Below are 26,514 nucleotides of genomic sequence, written 5' to 3'. Positions count from 1 at the left end.
TCGTATGCTGCTATGACCTTACCCCTTTAAATCCCCCTCCCCACCTACCATTACCCGAACAGACCACCGACACCATCTGTTGGATAAAATTTGGCCACAGCAGCCAATTTATTAAAACAAACAACATTAACATAAAATTTTTAAACGCATTTCCTTTCAAATATATCATACACCATTATAACCTCCTAACCATTATAAACATTCCCTAATGGAAAACCTGCGAAGAGGACCTTGGAGCCCCTCCTACTTCTAAAAATATCCTGTCGCCTCAAACCAACAGAGGAAATAGCTGTCCCGGTCACCAGCCGCAACTTGGCTGGCTCAGGCGACGCTATTTCCAAAACCTTCTTCCTCCCGCCGCCGGTGGCAGACTCGGGAGCCCAAGCAAACTCCCCATTAACCTCCGGCCGCCGTTTCTTCCCGACCCCGAGGCCGGCTAGCCACCCCTGGCTAGCCTCTCCCACCGACTATCAGGGCTCCGCCCTGTAACCCAGGAGGCGACAGGCCACGATTGACCAAATACAAAAAAGGGGGGAAGGGGCTATGTAGCCCCTGCCTTCCCCCACTAACCTTCTACACGGGCTCCAAGGGCCCCTCCCCCTCCCCTGCCACAGCAAGTGAGGCTCGACCACCTTGAGCCTGCGCCGCCCCCCACACCAATAGCGCCCGCTCAATTCCCTCCTGCAATCCTTCCGTCCATAGGTCAATGCCGATGTCATTTAAGTGGACGCCGTCTGACCTCCAGTAATTGCCGACCCCTTTCTCCAGGTCTATATGTCGCGCTGCTACCCCCCCTTTGCTGCCCAGGAACCGCGACACTTCCCTGTTGAGCTTCACTCTTGCTCTGTTCAGGCCCTTCTCCGACTGCGCCCCCCTCCAAACTTTCCTAGGCACGATTTCGGACCACACTACGACCGTCCCCGGGTATGACGCTTGCAGTCTAAGACAGTCATACCTTATGTCCCTTGATAGGTCCCTAAACCTCCTTTTTCCCAAATCGTTTCCTCCCACGTGTATGACCAAAACCTCCGGCGCCCTATCCCACCTAACCCGCCTTTCAACTTCCTCCAATACGCTGCCCCAAGTCATCCCTCTAATCCCCATCCATCTCACTATCGCCTCACTCTTCTGAAACCGTAGCTGCCTCCCATTCGGCCGTACCCCCGCTCTCTCTGCTCCCCAAAAAACATAGGAGTCTCCCAAGATCCAAACTAATGCTGGACGACCATCTGTAAAATAAACAGCAACAATACTATATTAGCAAACCGCCATTATGACCCCCCCCACCCTCCAGACGACCCCGCCTTGAATTTAAAGCAGGTGGGGTCGCACGTATGATTTAAAACGCCCTGACTCCCACCGACCTATCCTCTTCACTGCCTCCTCCCCCATACCTCTTACTGACGCTTCCGTCGCCGCCCCCACCCGAAATGAGTGAGACCCGAACTGTGTATTATTAAAACCCGCCACCTCTAAGGCCTTCTTGAACACCGCTATAAACTGAAAACGCGACAAAAATTCCCCGGTCTCGTGCCGCAAAAATGGGCCCGTGCGAAAATTTAACCCTTTGCTATACTGCTCCCAGGCACTCAGAGGGCACATACTGGCCCCCGGCACCTCACCCAACCGGATCACCTGCCCCCGTCCTTGCTGATCCGTCTTGGACCGACGGATAAGCAAGTCCAACCTCCCGTCTACCAACCGCACATCCTCCGCCTGCAGGCCGCCCCCCACGGTCTTGCTAGGTGACACCAATTCGCTTACCCGTAGGGCCCCGAAAAATGCAAATGAAAAAGCCGCCCTAAACAACCGCCGCTCGAACTCTTTTCCGCAAACAACATCAACCGCCTCCCCTAATTTCTCCAAAACATCAAATGATACCGGTCGCCTAGTGTCCTGTCTCCCTTTCCCTCTCCTCAGACCCTTCAGCGCCTGTTTTACCAAAAAATTTTTTGTCGCGTCCTCCACCCCCCGTATTTTAAACCCAAAAGCCACCCCCGCTATAAACTGGTTCACTTTTGCCACTGACCGACCCAAATCTGCACTCTCTCCCAACCAACTCAACAGCAAGCCCACTCTATCCTCCTCTGAACGCTCCCCCCCACGCTGCCTCAACCATTCTTCCCACTCGCTCCACGCTGCGCAATATGCTGCCCTAGTCCGCCGAGCCAGTGACCGTTCTATCAGGCCCCCCACTGCTCGCTTACCACGTTCCAGATTCGAGACGGGCACTTCCTCCCCTCCTTCTCCGCACCCGGCGCCAGTGTCCGGAACCGCTCCCACTGAAAGCGAGAGAGAGCATCCGCAATTGAGTTCTCGACACCTGGAACGTGTACCGCTACTACCCACATGTTTAATGACAAGGCCTCTAGCACCAACTGACGCAGCAGGTTAACCACCGGGGGGGATGACGCAGAGAGGTTGTTAATCACCTGCACCACCCCCATGTTGTCGCAGTGGAATCTTACTTTTCTATCACGGAAGTGGTTACCCCACAGTGTGATAGCCACTACTATTGGAAATAATTCCAATAGTACTAAGTTCCGAACTAAGCCTTCTTGCTTCCACTGCTCCGGCCATTCCCCCGCACACCATCTACCTTGAAAATAGGCCCCAAAGCCTGCGCTCCCTGCTGCATCTGTATAGAGCTCCCAGTCCACGTTGCTACTGACCTCCCCCATAATTACCGACCTGCCATTGTACTTCTCTAAAAAGGCGGACCAAACTGCCAGGTCCGCCTTGTGACTAACTCCCAAACGGATAAAGTGATGAGGGGCCCGAATCCCTGCTGTTGCCGCCGCCAACCGTCTACTGAAAACCCGGCCCATGGGCATGATCCTGCAGGCAAAATTCAGCTTGCCCAGCAGTGACTGCAGCCCTTTGAGCGTGATTTTCTTCGCCACCCGCGCCGCACCTAATTCCTCCTGCAAGTTTCTTAATTTTTCTTCTGGTAATCGGCACTCCATTGCCTCAGAGTCAATGGTGATGCCCAAAAAACTTAAACAAGTTGTGGGCCCCTCCGTCTTTTCCGGTGCCAGAGGCACCCCGAACCGTTTGGCCACCCATTGCAAGGTTCCCAGTAAGTTCGCACAAACTGGCGAACCCCCGGGCCCTACGCACAGAAAATCATCCAGGTAATGAATGACCGACTGCACTGCCGCCGTGTCCTTCACCACCCACTCTAAAAACGAACTAAACGCTTCGAAGTATGCACATGAGATTGAGCATCCCATGGGCAAACAACGATCCGCAAAATAACTCCCTGCCCAAAAACACCCCAACAACCTCACACTTTCTTGTGTTACTGGCAGCAAGCGAAAGGCTGACTCTATGTCAGCCTTTGCCATCAATGCCCCCCTTCCATAGTTCCGAACCCAATGAAGCGCCGCATCAAACGATGTATACACCACCGAGCATAGCTCGGGGTCTATTCCGTCGTTTACAGACGCCCCCCTTGGGTACGATAAGTGGTGAATAAGCCGAAATTTATTCGGCTCCTTCTTCGGTACCACTCCCAAAGGTGACACCACAAAGTCTTGCACGGGTGGCTCTTCAAACGGCCCCGCCATGCGCCCTAACCTAACCTCTTTCATTAGCTTCTCCGTCACCACTTCCGGATATTCTAACGCCGAACGTAAATTTTTTAACGAAAAGGGGACCCCATGAACCGGAGGCGGGATGTGAAAACCATCCCTAAAACCCTTAAACAATAACTCCGCCTTCTCTCTATCCGGGTACCTACTTAGGTACGGTACCATCTCTTCCAGAATCACTGGGGTCATCCCTTTTCGCAAAACCCCCTGGACCTTTTCCCTTTCCTTTCTTGAAACATCTGCCAGCCCCGTGAGACCCCGCGCCGCAGTGAGAGCAGGCATGACGGAACTTGCATGTTGCTCCGAACTTGCACTGACCCTCGTTGTACTGCCAGCAGTACCCGGTCCTACTCCCCCCTGCTGAACCACCCTGCCCCCCGGCTGAACTAGAGGCCGAGCCGAAGGACCCGGCACTGCCCTGAAAGGGCTGACCGAACCGCGCGGGGGCCATTACTCTCAACCATAGACCTATATCTTTGTGATCCCATCTGATCGATGGGCGCACTGCCTTACGCTGCCTGAACTGCTCATCATAGCGCAGCCAGGTCTGTCCCCCATACACTCGATAGGCCTCACCAATGGAGTCCATGTAACAGAAAAGGCCGGAGCAATTGTCCGGCGCTTTTTCTCCGATTACGCTCGCTAGAATGGCAAACGCCTGCAGCCAGTTCGCGAACGTCTGGGGTATAAGGCGCCACCTACGCTTCTCCTCCTCCTCTTTTTTAAACTCAGTCCGCTTTCCCTTGTCTAAATTAAATTTTTCCAAGGGTAGGAGGGAGAATATCTCGACATATTCGTCCCTCCAAATCTTTTCCCTCACCTCTTTTTTTAGGTGGGCCCCCAACGGGCCCTCAAAGCAGACGTAGACCTCGCCTTTTGCCTTATCGTCTAGCCGCACCCCCTCCCCGTCCTTTTCTGTCTGGACCGCTACTGCCACCCCGGCCGATCCCCCTGACTCCAACGTACCTGCTGCACCCCCCACTTGAGAGATTTCCCCAGTGGATTGTGCCCCCGTCTGTAACCCGCTCGTGGACATCTGTCCTACCAGCGGGGCAGATTGTAACACCCCAACCGCCTGTCCTACCCCAGTCCCACCAGCAAACGGTCCTCCCGGTCCGTCCCTAATGCTGGACGACGCACTGCATGGTGAGTTCCATGCTGTGACAGGCGACGGAGCGTAACCTACCCCCTGCCTCCTCAGCAATTCTAATACCACCCCCAGCAATGCACCTGCTTCGCCGCCTACCCCTAGCGCGTTAGTTAATGCAGCGCTACCCCCCGCAAATACCCCACTACTAGACCCCGCATGCGCCACGCGGCTAACATTGCTGGACACACCAGACATAGAGCATGACTCACCTGGCTGCGTAGGGGCTGTGGACCCACCAGCCGCCGACCAGTCTTGCCGCTGTTCCTCCTGGACTCTGCTAACGCCGGGCTGTGACCGCTCTGCTGGGACCGCAACCGCCTCCGATCTTCTTGGTGCCGAAGAAACATAGGCCACCTCTGTCGCCGTCGCACGCCTTCCGGATGACTCCGCCGCCGGGCCCCGAGAAACCGCGGGCCGCCCGTCACTTGAACTGTTGCAGGGCTGCTCCCCCTCCGATGCACCTCCGGGTGAGCAGCCCCCGACCCCTTCCAGGCTCTTTGCTTTCTGTGCAGCGCTTGGCCCCGCCCCCCTCTCAGCACGGGGCCTCGCGCTGCCCGCCGCACCTCGTCTTTTGGCGGGAGTCCTCCCCGCCCTGCTCCCCCTGCCTGTTGGTGTTGCCGGGGGGAGCCTACTACGGGGGGGGGCCGGAGAGGCACTCCGCAGCCTCTGCCTGCGTGAGGGAGCGTGCTCGGGGCTCAGTCTCTCTGGTGCACGCGCCCTCCGCGGCCGCTCTTTTGCCAGCCCCGCTGGTGCTGCCGCCGCCGGCCCCGCACCTGTCCTCCGACTCCGGACCTCTGCAGCCGCCTCTGCACCTCCCGCCGCCTCCGCTCGAGCTCCCGCTGCTCCTGCTTCTGCCGCCGCTGCCGTGGATACCGCCGCTGCTCCCAGGGCTTCACCGGAGAGCTGGACAAGCCAGTCCAGCCCCCTTTCTTCTGCCTCCGCCCGGATCTTCTCGAGGATCGCCTCCATCTTCTCCCGGTAAGTGGCTGGTCTTCGGGCTCTTCTTTTTCTTTTCTTCTTCTTTGGGACTGCCTCCGCTGCTTCTTTTTCGGCACCTCGGGTCTCCGGTCTTCAGTCTCCCTGCCTCGCTGCCGTCTGCCGCGCTCTTCAGCTCCGCCGGGCACCTCAGGTCTGCTGGGCTCTTTGGGACTGCTGGGCTCTTCGGTCCGCTGGGGTCTTCGGTCCGCTGGGGTCTTCGGTCCGCTGGGGTCTTCGGTCCGCTGGGGTCTTCGGTCCGCTGGGGTCTTCGGTCCGCTGGGGTCTTCTAACTTCAGCTTCTTTCTTCCTCTTCTTCTGGACGCTGTAATGGCCTTTCCCTGCGCTACCCCTCTATTTAACCCCCTCTTCCTAAGCTCCGCCCCCTCCCGGCATCCTCTACTCTAATTAACCCCCCTCCTCCCCGTTAACCCTATCATGCTGCCTTCCTCCTACCGCCCTGCGGGCTTCCGGCTCCGGCAGACCTTTAAATTGCTAAAAAGTATCTGATCCCTTAAGACTGAAACCTCTGTTTATAAAGGACGTGTATTTAGTTTTTGCAAAGCAGTTAGCGGTAGAACTTCATGACCCAGCGCTATCTGCACATGTGATAGGATAATGCTGTGTGGCAGACTAGTCATGTGCTAATGTCCCTTTGCTTCAACATGAGAGAACACAAATGCTTTTGCACAGATGCATATGTATAGATTTTGTATTGCAAACAGTAATAAACTTCAGATTGCAACCAACCATCCATGTGCCTGCTGCATACAGGAAAGGATCTTCAGAAGATCGTTTTTATGGTCTTCATTTAAAAAAAAATCTAGACATTTAAAGGGGTTTTTCAGGCAGCATCCGCTGTCAGAGCTGGGGTACACCGGCGTCAGAGTGGAAGCCACTGCTCCGACCCCTGTGTAGTGGTTGGCACTTGTAATTGTAGGCGCGGCTGTTACTTTGCGGGGGGGGGGGGGTGTGTGTGTGCGGGAGTCGGCGGGCCAGCTCTCACTTTGCGGGGGGGGGGGTGTTGGTGCGGGAGTCGGGCCGGCTGCCACTTTGCACGGGGGGGGGGGGGGGGGGCTTCTTGCGAGGTGCGTGTGCGGTCACATAGACTTCTTGTGGGGTGCGTTGTGCGGTCACATAGACTTCTTGCGGGGTGCGTTGTGCGGTCACATAGACGTCTGGCGGAGGTGGGTGTGCGGACACATAGACTTCTGGCGGAGGTGGGTGTGCGGACACATAGACTTCTGGCGGAGGTGGGTGTGCGGACACATAGACTTCTGGCAGAGGTGGGTGTGTGGGCATATAGACTTCTGGCGGAGGTGGGTGTGCGGACACATAGACTTCTTGTGGGTGGGTGTGCGGTCACATAGACATCTTGTGGGGTGGGTGTGCAGTCACATAGACATCTTGGGGGGTGGGTGTGCGGTCACATAGACATCTTGGGGGGTGGGTGTGCGGTCACATAGACTTCTTGCGGGGTGGGTGTGCGGTCACATAGACTTCTTGAGGGGTGGGTGTGCGGTCACAGTCTTTTTGTGGGGTGGGTGTGCGGTCACATAGACTTCTGGCGGGGGTGGGTGTGTGGTCACATAGACTTCTGGTGGGGGTGGGTGTACGGTCACATAGACTTCTGGCGGAGGTGGGTGTGCGGTCACATAGACTTCTGGCGGGGGTGGGTGTGCGGTCACATAGATTTCTGGTGGAGGTGGGTGTGCGGTCACATAGACTTCTTGGGGGGTGGGTGTGCGGTCACATAGACTTCTTAGGGGGTGGGTGTGCGGTCACATAGACTTCTTGGGGGGTGCGTGTGCGGTCACATAGACTTCTTGCGGGGTGCGTGTGCGGTCACATAGACTTCTTGCGGGGTGCGTGTGCGGTCACATAGACTTCTTGCGGGGTGCGTGTGCGGTCACTTAGACTTCTGGCGGGAGTGGGTGTGCGGTCACATAGATTTCTGGCGGGGGTGGGTATGCAGTCACATAGACTTCTGGCGGGGGTGGGTGTGCGGTCACATAGACTTCTGGCCGGGGTGGGTGTGCGGTCACATAGACTTCTGGCGGGGGTGGGTGTGCGGTCACATAGACTTCTGGCCGGGGTGGGTGTGCGGTAACATAGACTTCTGGCGGGGGTGGGTGTGCGGTCACATAGACTTCTTGCGGGATGGGTGTGCGGTTACAGACTTTTTGTGGGGTGGGTGTGCGGTCACATAGACTTCTGGCGGAGGTGGGTGTGTGGTCACATAGACTTCTGGCGGGGGTGGGTGTGCGGTCACATAGACTTCTGGCGGAGGTTGGTGTGCAGTCACATAGACTTCTGGCTGAGGTGGGTGTGCGGTCACATAGACTTCTTGTGGGGTGGGTGTGCGGTCACATAGACTTCTGGCGGGGTGGGTGTGCGGTCACATAGACTTCTGGCGGAGGTGGATGTGCTGTCACATAGTCCTCTGGCGGAGGTGGATGCAAGAGTGCACTTTGGGGGGGCTGTGGGAGGGCATTGTGGGGGGGGGGGGGCTGTGGGAGGGCATTGTGTGGGGGACTGTGGGAGGGCATTGTGGCGGGTAACCCTGGAGGGGGGAACTGTGGTGGGGGCATTGTGGGGGGTGCACTGTGGAGGGGCATGTGTGTGGTGGGGGCACTTAGGGGGTGTACTGTGGAGGGCATTGTGGGGAGGTCATTGTGGGGGGGGGTGCACTGTGTGGGGGCAGAGTGGAGGGGGCACTGTGAGGGGGGCATGTGTGTGGGCACTGGAGGGGGCACTGCGTGTGGGCACTGTGAGGGGGGGGGGGGCGCGTGTGTGTGTGTCATGCTTGGTGCTACTTTCACTTTCAGTAAGCAGAGGATCGCGATCCTGTGCTTATTGAAAGTGCTGCTACAGATCAGGATCTCTTGCTACTGCTCTGACAGCTGTAGCAGGAGATTCCTTCATCTCCCCAGCATGTCCCCTCGTCACTGGACACTGGGACACTGTTGTCAGTGATGAGGAGACATGCTGGGGAGATGAAGGAATCTCCTGCTAACAGCTGTCAGAGCAGTAGCAAGAGATCGCACTGCTCTCCCTGCCCTCTCATTGCTTTGAATAGAGCCGGCCGGCTGCCGGCTCCATTCAAAGCAGTGATGTGTGCTTCTCCATGACGCCGGTCCTCCAGTCATGTGACCGGCATCATCGGGAGCGCGCACGCTGAGGAGAGAGAGGCAGCAGTGCATGATGGGAACTACCCAGCGGCGCCATCTTTAAAAAGTTCAGGCAAGCTTTTCATAAGGGGAAGAAAAGGAATGAAAAGGTGAGGAAAATATAATTTTTTATGGGAAAGGCTGTTGTGTGTGATGCTTCTCCTCTACAGGGCATTCATGGGGGAAAAAAAAATTAGTTTGGGGGGCGGGACAACCCCTTTAAGCCCTGTTTAGATGGAAGGATTATCATTCAGGAAAAACTATCAAACTAGCGAAGATAATCATTCGGTTTAAACACTGGCAGATGACGATGAACGTGAATCATGAGGTTCTCAGTCATCCAGTTTTAGCCGGCTTGAGCAGTTCTCACGCAGTTTAATTACTGATCGATCGTAGAAATGTAAAACACTAAAACAACTAGTGCGCGACAGCTACGCAATTCTCAACAAGAATTTGTGGAGTTTAAGCAGTCTGCACGAGCACAGACCAGCATGATGACGTCATCGGCACGTTCACTCCAAACAGTCTGCACGAGCACAGACCAGCATGATGACGTCACCGGCACGTTCACTCCAAACAGTCTGCACGAGCACAGACCAGCATGATGACGTCATCGGCACGTTCACTCCAAACAGTCTGCACGAGCACAGACCAGCATGATGACGTCACCGGCACGTTCACTCCAAACAGTCTGCACGAGCACAGACCAGCATGATGACGTCATCGGCACGTTCACTCCAAACAGTCTGCACGAGCACAGACCAGCATGATGACGTCACCGGCACGTTCACTCCAAACAGTCTGCACGAGCACAGACCAGCGTGATGACGTCACCGGCACGTTCACTCCAAACAGTCTGCACGAGCACAGACCAGCGTGATGACGTCATCGGCACGTTCACTCCAAACAGTCTGCACGAGCACAGACCAGCGTGATGACGTCACCGGCACGTTCACTCCAAACAGTCTGCACGAGCACAGACCAGCGTGATGACGTCATCGGCACGTTCGCTCCAAACAGTCTGCACGAGCACAGACCAGCATGATGACGTCACCGGCACGTTCAATCCAAACAGTCTGCACGAGCACAGACCAGCATGATGACGTCACCGGCACGTTCACTCCAAACAGTCTGCACGAGCACAGACCAGCATGATGACGTCACCGGCACGTTCACTCCAAACAGTCTGCACGAGCACAGACCAGCATGATGACGTCACCGGCACGTTCACTCCAAACAGTCTGCACGAGCACAGACCAGCATGATGACGTCATCGGCACGTTCACTGCAAACAGTCTGCACGAGCACAGACCAGCGTGATGACGTCACCGGCACGTTCACTCCAAACAGTCTGCACGAGCACAGACCAGCGTGATGACGTCATCGGCACGTTCACTGCAAACAGTCTGCACGAGCACAGACCAGCGTGATTACATCACTGGCACGTTCTCTCTGTCCATCCAGAATTGTAAGAATGATAAGAGAATAACTTGTCGCAGAAAATTATCAATTAAATTTAACTTTGCTACATCAATAATTTTTTAGAATTCTCATCAGATTTATGTGAAGTTGAATTCTTAAACTGTATGGCTTACATAATCTTTTGTCAATTTTCTAAGAAGTATGCCTTCTGCCTTCCCAGTTAAACGAACCTTATGAACTTGCCGTGGATGTTGGTTGTGGAACGGGACAAAGCACAAAATTTCTGGCTCCACACTTCAGAAAGGTTTTGGGAGCGGATATTAGTGAAGCCCAAATCGAGGAGGCCAACAAAGCACTTAAACTTCCAAACACAACATTCAGGTGCGGACTTTTAACATTGGGAGGGTTCATTGCTATGGTCATAGTTGTATTTGGAGTAAAGCACTATGAAATAAACATCACATTGCAGAAATGTTGAGTTCAATCACATTTATTCAACCCCCATTGCAGATTAGGTTTAATTGCCAAATTTACAAATTTCCAGCAGTTTTTTTTTTTTTGGCAAGCAAACTATTATAGTAAGTTCAAACAAAGGCTGGCCAAATATTTGTCTGGGATGATTTAGTGATCCTGCACTGAGCAGGATGACCCTGGAGGTCCCTTCCAACTCTACCATTCTGTGATTCTAGTAGCTCAGCACAATGAATATAATAAGTGGGCAGGCGTTGCGTATCCTTAACGGCACACTGGGTGAATGCCCTGCAGATGGAGCATGAAGCTGAAAGTGGTGGTACGCGTCCCCCCAGGAGTTGGAACACATTCATCCGTGTCTGTCTCCTTCTCAACACCCTCCTTACCCCCCTCCTTCTCTTTCTCACCTCTTCATACCACCTTTGAACACCCTTCACATTGGCACAGATATCTGTATGTAATAAAATCTGACCTCCATACAGCGGTGCATGTGGTAAATGTCAAAATGCTGTCCTAAAACTCATATGTCTAGGGGAGCGCAGCCACATGGTTGACGGTCCTGCAGGCCTAGGCTGCCACGTGGCTGAGGCCGCGCAATCAGAAGCCAAGCAAGGTCCTGCATAAACATTGGGCCAACCTGCTGGCTGCCTTTCGCCTCCTCAATCTCACACGTATCTTGCCTGGCCCATATAATGAACCCGGTAGTGCAGGGCTTCCTAAACAATTAGCCAAGTTAACTGCTGGAAAAGGCCAGGAAACTGTGATTGCACTTTTTGTTTTCACACCCAGCTGCCTCTCGTCTGGTGGAGTTGCAGCAACAGTTTGGGCTACCACCCAACTGTCTCATCCGTGACATGCCTACACGGTGGAATTCCACATTGCATATGTTGCAGAGGCTAAGCCATTAGCAGAGAGCGATCATGGAGTACCAGATGATGTATAGAGATCGGTGACTTGACACCTGTGGAGTGGTTGCAAATCAGACGTGTGTGCCGTTTTAGCCTGCTTTGAGGAAGCAACCAAAATGGTCAGTCGTGATGACACACTGATCAGTATGACATCCCTGTTGTCTGCCTGTTGAAACAGACACTACAGGGCCTCAGGGACTGTGATGTGCTGTTCTCGTCACAGTAGGGAGTAGCCACGCAACATTCCTTCCTTCCATCCATCACTATCCCCAGCTATTCTACGTGAATGGTGCGACCAGCCGGAAGACACTCTTTATCCTAACCTAGTAGCATAGTATGTTTGGCTGAATGAAGACAATGTCCATCTAGTTTAGCCTGTTTCAACCCCTATGTTAATCCAGAGGAAGGCAAAAAACCTGAAGAAGCAGAAGCCAATTATCCCCTTCTGCATAAAAATTCCTTCCCGACTCCATAATGGCAGTCAGAATAATCCCTGGATCAACCTTTGATAGTTCCTACCTAAATGTAAGACCCAGAAGTACAAACCCGCTGGTCACCTATTGTCTATATCCTGCAATATCATTGCGCTCTAGAAAGACATCAAGTCCCCTTATTAAACTCCTCTATGGATTTTGCTATCACCACGTCCTCAGGCAGAGAGTTCCACAGTCTCACTGCTCTTACGGTGAAGAACCCCCTTCTGTGTTGGTGATGAAACCTGCTTTCTTCTAGACTTAGCGGATGCCCTTTTGTTACCGTCGCAGTCCTGGGTATAAACAGACCAAGGCACTTTGAGGTATATGAGTGCTTTTATGCTTAAATGCTTGTAGAAGGACCATCACTTAGCCCACATCAAAATATCAGAATATTTCTGGGTGGCCACTGTCCTTCATCTCTGCTACAAGTCAAAAATGGCAGATCTCACAGGGCAGTGCAGAAGGACCTCAAAATGCAGCACTATCGGGACAGACTTTTCAGCAGCTTAAGCACAGCATTTCCCCATGGCTGTGGGCATGCATCTGCAATAGATTGCAGCTCTGCAGTTCATGGCGGACGAGTAGAAAGCTGCTGCAGCATCGTCATCACCAGTGGCAGGGGAAGTCTAAAACAGGTGTGGCATAATTTCTTCAGCTTGTCTCAGCCTGTAGCAAAAGCCCAGGATAGGGCTGACAATCACAAATAGCACTTATCCATGATGGACCAACAGTATGTCAGCTCCTGTGTGGCCCCGTTGACCTATGGGTATCTAAGCTAGATGAGTGGCCAGAGCTTTCATAACATACTTTAGAGGTGCTTGCCTGCCTACCCCCTACCAGCTGGGGGTGTAATAGCTGACAGACACATCCGCCTATCTACAGACAATGTGGATTGCCTGATATTTATAAGAATGAACCATGCATGGAATTCACTTGACCTCTGTATCCCAAGACAGATTCCACAGGTGTGTTAGCACGCTGGCAATTTTTACTCACATGTGACGGAACATAGATTTATATCAAAGACTACATGTACCCTCAAGGTGGTAGTGGTGATGGCTGTGGTGGTGGTATTGCTACTCCCCTTCTCCTTCACCAAGTTTTTACTCCCCCTCCCAAAACAAAAATGTTTTAAACCGCTTGTAGCTCTACAGCTGTTCTTTGGAGCAGGCTTGTGCTTGGCTGCTCTGTTCATCTGGAAGAATTCCTTTTTATAAAATCTACTAGCTTACCCGTCGCGCGTTGCTGCGAAGACAGACAGACATACATTCGTTTTTATATATCTAGATAACAACCAATCACAGAGCAGCTTTCATGTTACCTCAGCTTTATAATATATAACAACCAATCACAGCGCAACTTTTATTCTGCCTCAGCAATATAAAAAATAGCAACCAATCACAGCACAGCTTTCATTTTACCTCAGCATTCTCAATATGCAGCAATTGTCTTGCGAAACGTTCGGCGGATGCATAATTTTGTAGCTGAACACGCATCCCGTTGCTCGTAATGCCTTTTGCTTTTGTGCTTGAGATGGAAATTAAATGATCTTTGTCTGGGGGGCATAACTGTCGATGATGCTCGCACGCGTGCCACCTATCATAGGATAGTGGTACTATGCCAGTAATTTTCCCAGGGGTGTACTCAACAACTTCCCAAAGTTTCATGGTGATTGGATAAATGGTGTAGTAATGCATAAAGGACAGAAAGACAGACATACATTCATTTTTATATTTATAGAGATGACATCAGGAAGTGAGAGAATCAGATTTCGTACATAAAATTTGGATGCTAATTCTTTGGCGCTTAGAATTCAATAATCGAATTGGGACCCATTAACTTTTCCTATTTATGACATATTCAATGGTCGTGCCAAATTTCATGTTTCTACGACATCGGGAAGTGAGAGAATTAGTGGCAATGATGGAAATCGAATGATCTACGTGGGAGGGCGTAACTGTCGACGACGCTCGCATACGCGCCATTTATCATAGCATAAATGTACTATGCCTATAATCTTCCCAGGAGTGTACTCAACAACTTCCCAAAGTTTCATGGCGATCGGATGAATGGTGTAGTAGCACATAAAGGATAAACAGACAGACACACACACACGCACGCATACAGACACACACGCATACATTCAATTTTATATATATACTAGCTTACCCGTCACGCGTTGCTGCGAAAACAGACAGACAGACATACATTCGTTTTTATATATCTAGATAACAACCAATCACAGCACAGCTTTCATGTTACCTCAGTGGTATAATTTACAACAACGAATCGCAGCGCAGCTTTCATGTAACCTCAGTAGTATAAGCAGTAGCAGCCAATCACAGCACAGCTTTCATGTTGCCTCAGCAGTATAATATATAGCAACCAATCACAGCACAGCTTTCATGTTACCTCAGCAGTATAAGAAATAGCAACCAATCACAGCACAGCTTTCATTTTACCTCAGCATTCTCAATATCCAGCAATTGTCTTGCGAAACGTTTGGCGGATGCATCATTTTCTGGTTGAACACGCATCCCGTTGCTCGTAATGCCTTTTGCTTTCGTGCTTGAGATGGAAATCAAACGATCTTTGTCTGGGGGACATAACTGTCGACAATGCTCGCACGCGCGCCACCTATCGTAGGATAGTTGTACTATGCCAGTAATCTTCCCAGGAGTGTAGTCAACAACCTCCCAAAGTTTCATAGCGATTGGATGAATAATGTAGTAAAGCATAAAGGCCAGATGGACGGACGGATATATATAGATGACATCAGGAAGTGAGACAATTAGATTCCGTACGTAAAATTTGGACGCTAATTGTTTTGCAATTAGAATTAAATAATCGAGTTGGGACCCATTAACTTTTCCTATTTATGACATAATCAATGCCCGTGCCAAATTACATCGGGAAGTGAGAGAATTAGATTCCGTACTACGTAAAATGTGGACGCTAATTCTTTAGCGCTGAGAATTAAATAATCAAGTTGGGACCAATTAGCTTTTCCCATTTATGACATAATCAATTCTCATGCCAAATTTCATGTTTCTATGACATCGCGAAGTGAGAAAATTAGATTCCGTACGTAAAATTTGGACGCTAATTCTTTGGCGCTTAGAATTGAATAATCAAGACGGGACCCATTAGCTTTTCCTATTTATAACATAATCAATGCTTGTGTCAAATTTCAAGTTTCTATGACATTGGGAAGTGAGAGAATTAGATTCCGTACGTAAAATTTGGACGCTAATTTTTTTGCGCTTAGAATTGAATAATCGAGTTGGGACCCATTAACTTTTCCTATTTATGGCATAATCAATGCTCGTGCCAAATTACATCGCGAAGTGAGAAAATTAGATTCCGTACTACGTAAAATTTGGATGCTAATTCTTTGGCGCCTAGAATTGAATAATCGAGTTGGTACCCATTAGCTTTTCCTATTTATGACATAATCATTTCTCGTGCCAAATTTCAAGTTTCTATTACATCGGGAAGTGAGAAAATTAGATTCCGTATGTAAAATTTGGACGCTAATTTTTTGGCGCTTAGAATTGAATAATCGAGTTGGGACTAATTAATTTTTCCTATTTATGACATAATCAATGCGCGTGCCAAATTACATTGGGAAGTGAGAGAATTAGATTCTGTACGTAAAATTTGGACGCTAATTCTTTTGCGCATAGAATTGAATAATCGAGTTGGGACCCATTAGCTTTTCCTATTTATGACATAATCCATGCTCGTGTCATATTTCAAGTTTCTATGACATTGGGAAGTGAGAAAATTAGATTTCGTACGTAAAATGTGGACGCTAATTCTTTGGCGCTTAGAATTAAATAATCGAGTTGGGACCCATTAGCTTTTGCTATTTATGGCAGAATCAATGCTCCTGCCAAATTTCATGTTTTTATGACATTGGAAAGTGAGAGAATTAGATTCTGTACGTAAAATTTGGGCGCCAGTTCTTTTGCGCTAGAATTCAATAATCGAGTTGGGACCCATTAGTTTTTCCTATTTATGACATAATCAATGCTCCTGCCAAATGTCATGTTTCTATGACATCGGGAAGTTAGAGAATTAGTGGCAATGATGGAAATCGAACCATCTACGTGTGGGGGGGGGGGGGGCGGCGTAACTGTCAACAACGCTCGCACGCACGCCATTTATCATAGGATAGTTGTACTATGCCTATAATCTTCCCCGGAGTGTACTCAACAACTTCCCAAAGTTTCATGGCGATCGGATGAATGGTGTAGTAGCGCATAAAGGACAAACAGACAGACAGACAGACAGACACACAGACAGACAGACACACACGCATACATTCAATTTTATATATATATAGACTAGCTTACCCATCGCGCGTTGCTGCGAAGACAGACATACATACATACATTCGTTTTTATATATCTAGATAACAACGAATTGCAGCGCAGCTTACATGTTACCTTAGCTTTATAATATACTAGCTTACCCGTCGCGTGTTGCTGCGAAGACAGACATACATACATACATTCGTTTTTATATATCTAGTGTAGTAATGCATAAAGGACAGACAGACAGACATACATTCATTTTTATATATATATATATATAGATGACATCAGGAAGTAAGAGAATTAGATTCTGTACGTAAAATTTGGATGCTAATTCTTTGGCACTTAGAATTGAATAATCGAGTTGGGACCCTTGAACTTTTCCTATTTATGACATAATCAATGCTCGTGCCAAATTTCAAGTTTCTACGACATTGGAAAGTGAGAAAATTAGATTCCGTACGTAAAATTTGGACGCTAATTCTTTGGCGCTTAGAATTGAATAATCGAGTTGGGACCGATTACCTTTTCCTATTTATGACATAATCAATGCCTGTGCCAAATTTCATGTTTCTACGACATCGGGAAGTGAGAGAATTAGTGGCAATGATGGAAATCAAACAATCTATGTGGGGGGGGGGGGCGTAACTGTCAACGACGCTCGCCATTTATCATAGCATAAATGTACTATGCCTGTAATCTTCCCAGGAGTGTACTCAACAACTTCCCAAAGTTTCATGGCGATCGGATGAATGGTGTAGTAGCACATAAAGGACAAACAGACAGACAGACACGCATACATACAGATAGACATACATTCAATTTTATATATATAGATAGATGACATTGCTTTTTATACAAGCCGCATATCTGCCATGCTTTTTGGCACAATTGTTAATCTAGGAGACCCTATGTAGGCCTTCTTTTGTTTTCAGTGATGCCCCGTGCTATGATTGACCCTCTACACCACTGTACACTATTTTTACCAATTTCTGGGAGAAGTACAGGTTTTCATGATGTGTGGTGTGTGTCCCCAATCAATTTGGTGGCCTTTGGCTACATTGGGGACCTTATGGAGGGCAAACTAATGAACATGATTTTTATTCCCACTGGCTTTGAGTCCGAATGTCTCGAAATATCAGCCTGATACTGACATAAACCGATTATTCCACTAAACACTAATTACTGTATTTAAATTCTTGTTTAAATGCTTTTTTTTGCAAATGGTAGAAAGTTTGTAAATTTGGGGAATAATCCTAATTTTCAATGGTGGGGTTTGAATAATTTTGATTGAGGCTGCATGTGTAATGTGACGGAAAAGGACAAGACTAATCGGATTGGAGATGACAAGTGTGATAAAGTCACGGGCTGGAGCCGGAGGGGTCGTGGCCCCTTTAAGAGGAAGCCCGGCATGACGCGTGGGGCCAGATAGCCGTAGTCAGGAAGGGGTTAATATTGGGAGGAGGTGGGGGTAGAAATTGCTAGAAGATAGGTGGAAAGTGTCAGGATAGGTGGAAAGTTTAGTGGGAGGGGGGTTATATAAAGTGGGGGGCTTCGTGGGTGGTCACCTTTGAGAGGAGATAGCAGAGAGGCCCGCCCGCCCGCCCGTATGATATTGGTGGGTAGGGGTGGTAATAGGTTCATTTGTCATGGCAGTGTCGGGTGGGGGGGTCCTTGGAGTCGGTGGAAATTGTGTAGGGGGGGAGTTGGGTGGGCACGGTCCCACCCGTTAAGACTCCCTCCTCTGTAATTGGTGTAGTATCTGGTGCGGGGACTTGGCTGGTGGTGGGGGGCAGTAGACCCTCCGCCGGCTGTAAGCCCCAAGTGTGGTAGCCACCTAAGGGCAGCTTGCGTTGCCCCTGAGCCTGTCTCCGGCTGTGGGGCAGCGTGTATCAGTTTGATTGTGGTAGCACCAGATTGTGTGACTCTAAGGACTCCCCCATCGTTATTTTTGGTAAATTAGTGTACAGTTTTTGTTAATAAAGGCTGCTGTGGCCAAAAATTATCCAAATAAAAGGTGTTTGTCCTTCTTGGGGAATTGGGGAAGGGTACAGGAAGAGGGCATTCTGGCCTCCAGGCGTCATGTCGTCCAGCATATTCATATCTGTCTACACATCCCATCTTCTGTGTTCATCCACCCAACCAGCACACATGAAACCGCGCAGAGAGCCAAAGTCTATTGCTCTACCAGAAATGCAGAATGTTCAAACATTGCAGTATTTCATTACCCGGATCCTACCAACACCCTTATTATATTGTCCGCTCTAGTGAGTCTCTATAACATGTCCTTCTTATAGAGCGCTGCCAGCGGAGCAGGTTCCAGTAGAGGATGCCTCTGTAGATCTACTAATCGCGTGTGCTGCTGTCCATTGGTTCGAAATTGGAAAGTTTCTGAAAGAGGTAAACTGAAAATATTGTATAGCAAAGAAAAATGACTGTCCTTGATTTCTTTCAGGAAACCATAGCTTCTATATTATACGTACTGAGATAAGTCTGCCATAGAAACACAAGATTAATATCTGCACTGCTCTCCTGCTGTAGGGAAATCTTTAGTACGATAACCTTTATGGAAGATTACTATACTGCAGGCATTTGCTTCAGATTGACTTTCTGTTCAACTGCTTTTTATGAACATCTACACACATGCCCCCCCGCTTAGTGAGACGAAGGATGGCTCAACAACTGAGACCCAAGTACAGTATCTATGCCAATGTTGGGGAGAAAATAGTGCAAAAAGTAAAATATAAGTCCTCTCCCAAAAATGAGCTCTAACTACACTAGGTTTAAAAAAAACTAAGCAAGCAATACTCGCCTAGCTGCACTCATCTGTGTACCTTGTGCTGGTCTCTGGTGCTGTGGCAGGCTACAGTCGTCAGCGCTGACAAGATTCTCTTCTGGTGACGGGGCTTTGAATAACCCGCCTCCGGTAAGAAAGCACTTGGATTGTATCGAGTGTCAGCCAATCACAGCCGGTGCTCGATCATTCACAGCCATTCAGTGAATGACATCACTAAATGGCTATGATTGGTTCATCGAGCGCCGGCTCTCATTGGCTGGTGCTCAATCCATTCACAGCACTTATCGGAGGCGGGGTATTCCAAGGCCCCTCGCCAGAAGAGAATCGTTTCAGTGCTGAGAACAGCAGCCTGCCACAGGGCCAGAGACCAGCACGAGGGACACAGGCGCTGGCGGCTAAGTGAGTATTGCTTTTTTTTACCTTATTGCTTATACTCACCTAGCCGATGGCATCTGTGTCCCTCGCGCTGGTCCCCGCGCTGCTGCAGGCTGCAGTCCTCAGCGCTGACAGGATTCCCTTCTCCTGGTAACGGGGCTTTGAATACCCAGCCTCCAGTAAGCGCCTTGATTGGATCAATGCCGGCCAATCTGAGCCGGTGCTCGAAGAACCAATCACAGCGCTTACCGGAGGCTGGGTATACAAAGCCCTGTGACCAAGAGAAGAGAATCCTGTCAGGGCTGAGGACTGCAGCCTACAGCAAAATGGGGACCAGCATGAGCGACACAGACGCCGGCGGCTGGTTAAGTATAAGACACACTTCGAAAATAAGACACTGTGCCTCTTTTGAGGCATAAATTTATATAAGGCAGTGTCTTATTTTCAGGGAAACACGGTAGTAAGGTTGACAAGACATATGCCCATCCAGTTCAGCCTATTATCCTTCCAATGTTGATCCAGAGGTAGGCAAAAAAAAAACAATGAGGTAGAAGCCAATTTTCCTACTAGAAGGGAAAAAACTTTTCACTCCAATTTGGCAATCGGAATAATCCTTGGATCACTGACCCTTCTGAGTAATCAGTGATATAACATGTAATATTGTAACACTATAGAAAGACGTCCAGGACCCTCATATATCGTATCACCGCATCCTCAGGAGAGAGTTCCATAGTCTCACCACTCTTACAGTAAAGAACCCCCTTCTATGTTGTGTAGAAATCTTCTTTCCTCTAGATGTAGAGTGTGCCCCCTTGTTACACTCCTGGGTATAATAGATGATGGGAGAGATCTCTGTACTGACCCCTGATATATCTATACATAGTTATTAGAGCGTCCCCTTGTTACAGTCCGGGGTATAATAGATGATGGGAGAGATCTCTGTACTGACCCCTGATCTATCTATACATCGTTATTAGAGAACCCCCTTGTTACAGTCCTGGGTATAATAGATGATGGGAGAGATCTCTGTACTGACTCCTAATATATCTATACATAGTTATTAGAGCACCCCCTTGTTACAGTCCTGGGTATAATAGATGATGGGAGAGATCTCTGTACTGACCCCTGATATATCTGTACATAGTTATTAGAGCTCACCCTTGTTACAGTCCTGGGTATAATAGATGATGGGAGAGATCTCTGTACTGACCCCTGATATATCTATACATAGTTATTAGAGCGCCCCCTTGTTACAGTCCTGGGTATAATAGATGATGGGAGAGATCTCTGTACTGACCCTTGATATATCTATACATAGTTATTAGAGTATCCCCTTGTTACAGTCCTGGGTATAATAGATGATGGGAGAGATCTCTGTACTGACTCCTAATATATCTATACATAGTTATTAGAACGCACCCTTGTTACAGTCCTGGGAATAATAGATGATGGGGGAGATCTCTGTAGTAACATACATACCGTAGTAATATAGTATGTTAGGCTGAATGCAGACAATGTCCATCCAGTTCAGCCGTCTACCCCTCCCCCTTGTTGATAAGGAGGAAGCCAAAAAAAACCCCAATGAGGCAAATGCCAATTTAGCTCATTTGGAGGAAAAAATTCCTTTCCGACTCCATAATGGCAGTCTTGGATCGACCTTTTATAGTTCCTACTTAAATGTAAGACCCAGAACACCAACCCGCTGGTCACCTAATGTCTATATCCTATAATATCATTGCACTCTAAAAAGACATCTAGTCCCCTCTTCAACTCATGTACCGATTTTGCAATCCCTACGTCCTCAGGCAGAGAGTTTCACAGTCTCGCTGCTCTTACAGTAAAAAAACACCTCTCTGTGTTAGTGATGAAACCTGCTTTCTTCTAGATGTAGAGGATGCCCTTTTGTTACCTTTGCAGTCCTGGGTATAATTAGATCATGGTAGAGATCCTTGTATTGTCCCCTAATGTATTTATACATACCCTGTTTCCCTGAAAATAAGACATAGCATGATTTTCCAGAATTTTTGAGGATGCAAAATGATTTTTCAGGCTTTTTGAGGATGCTTGAAATATAAGCCCTACTCCAAAATTAAGCCATGCTAACAGTTAATGAAAAAAGTCAATTTAAATAGTGTCCAGGCAGCTATACATGTAAAAAAGTTAAAGCTTTTTGAACAAAAATTAATATAAGACACTGTCTTATTTTCGGGGAAACACGGTAGTTATTTGGTCGCCTCTTTACCCTGGAAAGAAGACTGTTAATAATCCCAATTTTGATGCCTCTCTGGGTATTCCAGCCCTCTCATTCTGTTTATTAATTTTGTTGCCCTTCTTTGGACCCCTTGAAGTGCTGCAACATCTTTCCTGAGCACCGGAGTCCAGAACTGCGCACAGTATTCCATGTGGGGCCTGACAAGTGCCTTATATAGGGGAAGAATAATGTTCTCGTCCCTCGCCCCTATACCTCTTTTCGTTCTAAAATATTTTATTATGACATAGGTGACAAAACATAATTAACAATAATATATAGCTGTATAACTTTGACAGGTTCAGGTCTATAGAAGGAAATTTGACAGCATATCTCTTCTGCCAGTGGATCCCGAAAAGCATCCAAAGAGTACACCCATGTCACAGATTTTCAGATAAATCAAAAAATATAATGGAACGCAAAGTAAAATAAACACAGGTAGGAAAGGGAAATCTAGGGAAGGGAAAGGTGGGAAGGGACATCTGGGCCTCAAAGGAGGTTGGAAAAGAGAAATCAACCCTGCTGAGTAGAAATGTTGGCTATCTTTGACATTCTCCCATGTGAGGCTGAGGGAACCAGGATCAAGCCCAAAGATAGCTTTTACTGTGCCATACCTGAACCTAAAGACAACCATTCTTCCATTCTGGGAGATGACCTTAATTCCATCCATGGCTGCCATACCGCATAAAATGCATTAAGATCTTGGTCCTCCTCAGCTCTCATCCCTTCATAACGCACCAGTGTGTTGGTTGCCTCCACCCACTGAACTCTGGTTGGGGAAATGTTAGTTCTCCACAATCTTGGGATGATCTGCCTAATGGCCTGGACAAAGAATCATAACAAACCCCTCTTTACCTTTGCTATGGACCCTGGAAACATAGACAACAAAGCCATTTCACAGGTGAGAACAATGGGAGCTCCACATATCCTGTTGTTCAGGGCCAAGACATCTGACCACAAAGCTGCCACCGGGTGACAATCCCACCATATGTGACTCATACTACGCCTACTCCCAGAGCACCTCCAGCATATGGGGGAGGCTTGGGAAAACATTCTATGTAGGCGCTTCGATGTCCTGTACCATCGTTACAATATCTTAAAGTTAAGTTCCTGGAGTCTAAAATACACTGTTCCCTTGTGTGCTAGAGTGATAGCTTTTTGCCACTGGTCCTGGGGAAGGTGCCGACCCAGCTCCCTTTCCCAAGCCCCAACATACTCCGGGGGTTCGTCCCCCACCTCTCGAGACAGCAGCATCCTAAATAGGTACGATATTTGGTGTTTAGGAGTATCTATGGAGGTGCAAATTACCTTGAAGGGTGAAAGGTGTTTAACTAAACCTGCATCGGGTTCAGGGAATCCAAGGCCTCCCACAGCTGAAAATATCTCAGCCATTCTCCTGGAGGAATCAGAGTTCCCTCAAAGAACTCCACCAGAGGCCTCAGCCCACCAGGTCCGAGAACATCCCTCAAACGTGGAATAGGGTCCGAGTGCATAGACAGGAGATGCGTACTGTATTCAAAGGCCTTAAATTGTGGATTACCTAGAAGCAGGGTGAGAGGTCCGGGGATAGAGACCAATGAACTCTGTGTGGCAAAGCATATCCAAGCGGACCTTAGTAAAGGGGACAAATTAAGAGACTCGTCAGTGCGCCCCCCCCCCCCCCCCCCTATTATATTCTATTTCAACCCAAAGCTTGTCCGCTCGATGTTTGAGCAAGTTCCATACGCAATTTGCAATGTTAGCTTTGTAGTATAGGGAGAAATCGGAAAGACTAAGTCCCCCCGAGTCCTTCGTCTGGGTGAGGATATTAAATTTTAATTTAGGCCTGTGGCCCTATACCTCTTTTATTGCACCGCAAGACTTTATTTGCCTTTGCAGCAGCTGACTGGCATTGATTGCTCCAATTAAGTGTACAGTCCACTAGTTCCCCCAGGTCTTCTTCCATCTCACTTTTTTCTAGCCTTACCCCATTTAGTGTATATTGGAGACACCCGTTTCTTCTGCCGATGTGCATAACCTTACATTTATTAGTATTGAACTTCATTTGCCATTTTTCTACCCAGGCCCCCAGCTTATCTAGATCCATTTGCAGCCATGTGTTGTCCTCCTTTGTATTTACCTTGTGTAATTTTGCAAATATCAATATTCTACTGTGCAGCCCCTCTATCTGGTTGTTGATAAATATACTGGACAGAATGGGGCCTAGTACTGAACCCTTTGGCACCTCACTAGCAATAGTGGCCCAATCAGAGTATGAACCATCTATTACCACCCTCTGCTTTCTATCACCAAGCCAGTTTTTTACCCAACTACGCACATTTACTCTCAGTCCGTCCTGTCTCATTTTATATATCTGTCTATTATGCGGCACGGTGCCAAATACTTTAGAAAAATCAAGATTAACGAGATCTATAGACTCTCCCAGATCTACCCTAGGACTTTCTTAATTGTAGAAGCTTTAAATTGGTCTGACATGATCGACCCCTCATGAACCCATGCTGATGAGCAGTTATACCGTTGTCTTTCTTGAGGTATTTCAGGATAGAATCTCTCAGAAAACCCTCAAATATTTTTTCAACTGTTGAAGTGAGACTTACCGGCCTGTAGTTACCAGGCTCTCTTCTTGACCCCTTTTGTTGTATTAGAACTATACCCCCCCCCCCCCGCATCATCTTCTATGATTTCTCTTGTATTTGTTAAACAGCCAGTGCTCTCATTGCAAATCATTGTATGTACCATTTATATAATTGAAAAATAGTTTGGGGTTATTTTTGCTCTTTGGCGATCAGTTTTTTTGCCTCCTCCTTTGTAGTTTTTTTCTTTTCCTTACATAATTTGTTCTTTTCCATGTATGTTTTTAGCGCTTCTTCACTTTCCTCTTGTTTTAATAATTTAAACGCTTTCTTTTTTCACTTATTGCCCCCCTTACAGTCTTGTTGAGCCACATTGTTTTCTTTGTAGTATTTTTTATTTTTAAAGGATATGAACTGCTCACATGAGGTAATTAGGATTGTTTTTATCTTCTCCCATTTGTCGCCTGTACCTCTATTTTTAAGTACACTATCCCAATTAATGTTACCGATAGTAGTTCTTAGGTGATCAAATTTAGCTTTACTAAAGATTAGTTTTTTTTTCCACTCCCTGATAAGGCTTCTTATTGAATAACAGCTGGAAATAAACTATATGGTGGTCACTGTTTCCCAAGTATCCCTCAACCTGCACCCTTGTGATTCTGTCCAGTTTGTTAGTTAATAATAAGTGCAGGATGGCCTTCCCTCTAGTTGGCTCCCGCACAATTTGGGTAAGATAGTTATCTTTAATTGTTCTCAAGAACGTATCACCCTTGTGAGATTTGCAGGTTTCGTCTTCTCATATTACATCTGGATAATTAAAGTCTCCCATAATAATTACGATCTGACGCCTCTTTTATTTGCCTTATTAATAAGTTTTCAGTTTCTTTTTTTATTTTTGGTGGCCTATAGTAAACCCGTTTCAGGATTTTGTTATTTTTTTCTCCCTGTATTTCTACCCACAGAGATTCCATGTGTCCATCTCCTACACCTATATCTTCCCGTAGCCTCTGCATTAAGTAGGATTTAACGTAATGTAATAACATAATGTCCTTGAGTTATGGTGCCCACAACTGTATACAACATTCCTTGTGTTGTTTGACCAGTGACTTGTGAAGAAGAAGAAGAACAATGTTCTCATCATGTTGCCCCTCGACCTCTTCTGATAGACCCCATGATCCTATTTGCCTTGGCAGCAGCTGCCTGACACTGGTTGCTCCAGTTAAGTGTACAGGTAACTAAAATTCCCAAGTCCTTTTCCATGTCAGTGTTCCCTAGTGTTTTTTAGCATGTAATGATGACATGTATTTCCCTGCCCATTTGCAGAACCTTACATTTATCAGTGTAAAACTTCTTTTGCCACATTTCTGTCCAAGCCATAACTCCATATCCGATTGCAAACTCCTTGTGCCTTTTCTTGTGTTATTATCTTTACACAGTTTTATGTCAACTGCAAATACTGATATTTTGTTGTGCTATCCTCCTACAAGACCACTAATAGATAATTAGAATAAAAAGGGCCCACTACTGCCACCGGTGGTACACCACTAGTAACAATGACCTCTCCAATACTGCCCTATGTGGTTCCCGACTGGTAATGGTGACCCTTCCAATACTGCCCCCCACCCCGTGGTTCCCCACTAGTAATGGTGACCCCTCCAATACTGCTCCCTGTGCCACCCCACTAGTAACGGTGACCAATCAGAGTATGTACCATTTATAGCCACCCTCTGCTTTCTATCACTGACCAGTTACTTACCCACTTACACACATTTACCCCAGACCAAGCATTCTTATTTTATATACCAACTAGAGATGAGCGAGCACCAAAATGCTCGGGTGTTCGTTACTCGAGTCAAACTTCCCGCGATGCTCGAGGGTTCATTTCGAGTAACGAACCCCATTGAAGTCAATGGGCGACTCGAGCATTTTTGTATATTGCCAATGCTCGCTAAGGTTTTCATTTGTGAAAATCTGGGAAATTCAAGAAAGTGATGGGAACGACGGATGGGGCAGGCGAGGGGCTACATGTTGGGCTGC

The 26,514-nt window shown here is 48.1% G+C and overlaps 2 protein-coding genes across 3 annotated transcripts in view; one reads left to right on the top strand and one right to left on the bottom strand.

Annotated features, from left to right (window-relative positions):
• Nucleotides 1-18,893, top strand: part of LOC136577722 (putative methyltransferase DDB_G0268948) — a 35,929-nt gene extending 17,036 nt beyond the window's left edge. For both annotated transcript variants that reach the window (XM_066577642.1, XM_066577641.1), the window contains exons 3-4: nucleotides 10,531-10,691; nucleotides 18,782-18,893. In XM_066577642.1, the coding sequence (XP_066433739.1) occupies nucleotides 10,531-10,691; nucleotides 18,782-18,893 (273 nt within the window). The remainder of the gene's footprint in view (nucleotides 1-10,530; nucleotides 10,692-18,781) is intronic.
• LOC136577300 (uncharacterized) lies at nucleotides 630-4,494 on the bottom strand. The gene is made up of 2 exons (XM_066577160.1): nucleotides 2,208-4,494; nucleotides 630-1,229 (listed from the first exon to the last, which is right to left on the bottom strand). Exons 1-2 carry the CDS (start codon nucleotides 3,873-3,875, stop codon nucleotides 1,212-1,214), a joined length of 1,686 nt encoding a protein of 561 aa, XP_066433257.1. The 5' UTR covers nucleotides 3,876-4,494; the 3' UTR covers nucleotides 630-1,211.
• Nucleotides 18,894-26,514: the final 7,621 nt, after the last annotated feature.

This window comes from Eleutherodactylus coqui, chromosome 8 (assembly GCF_035609145.1).
Source record: "Eleutherodactylus coqui strain aEleCoq1 chromosome 8, aEleCoq1.hap1, whole genome shotgun sequence".
Lineage (NCBI taxonomy): Eukaryota > Metazoa > Chordata > Amphibia > Anura > Eleutherodactylidae > Eleutherodactylus > Eleutherodactylus coqui.
This window is presented reverse-complemented; position numbering and strand designations above follow the sequence as displayed.

Excerpts from the sequence above, each read along its gene's own strand:
- LOC136577300 (XM_066577160.1), bottom strand. The coding sequence starts at position 3,875 with ATGCCTGCTCTCACTGCGGCGCGGGGTCTCACGGGGCTGGCAGATGTT.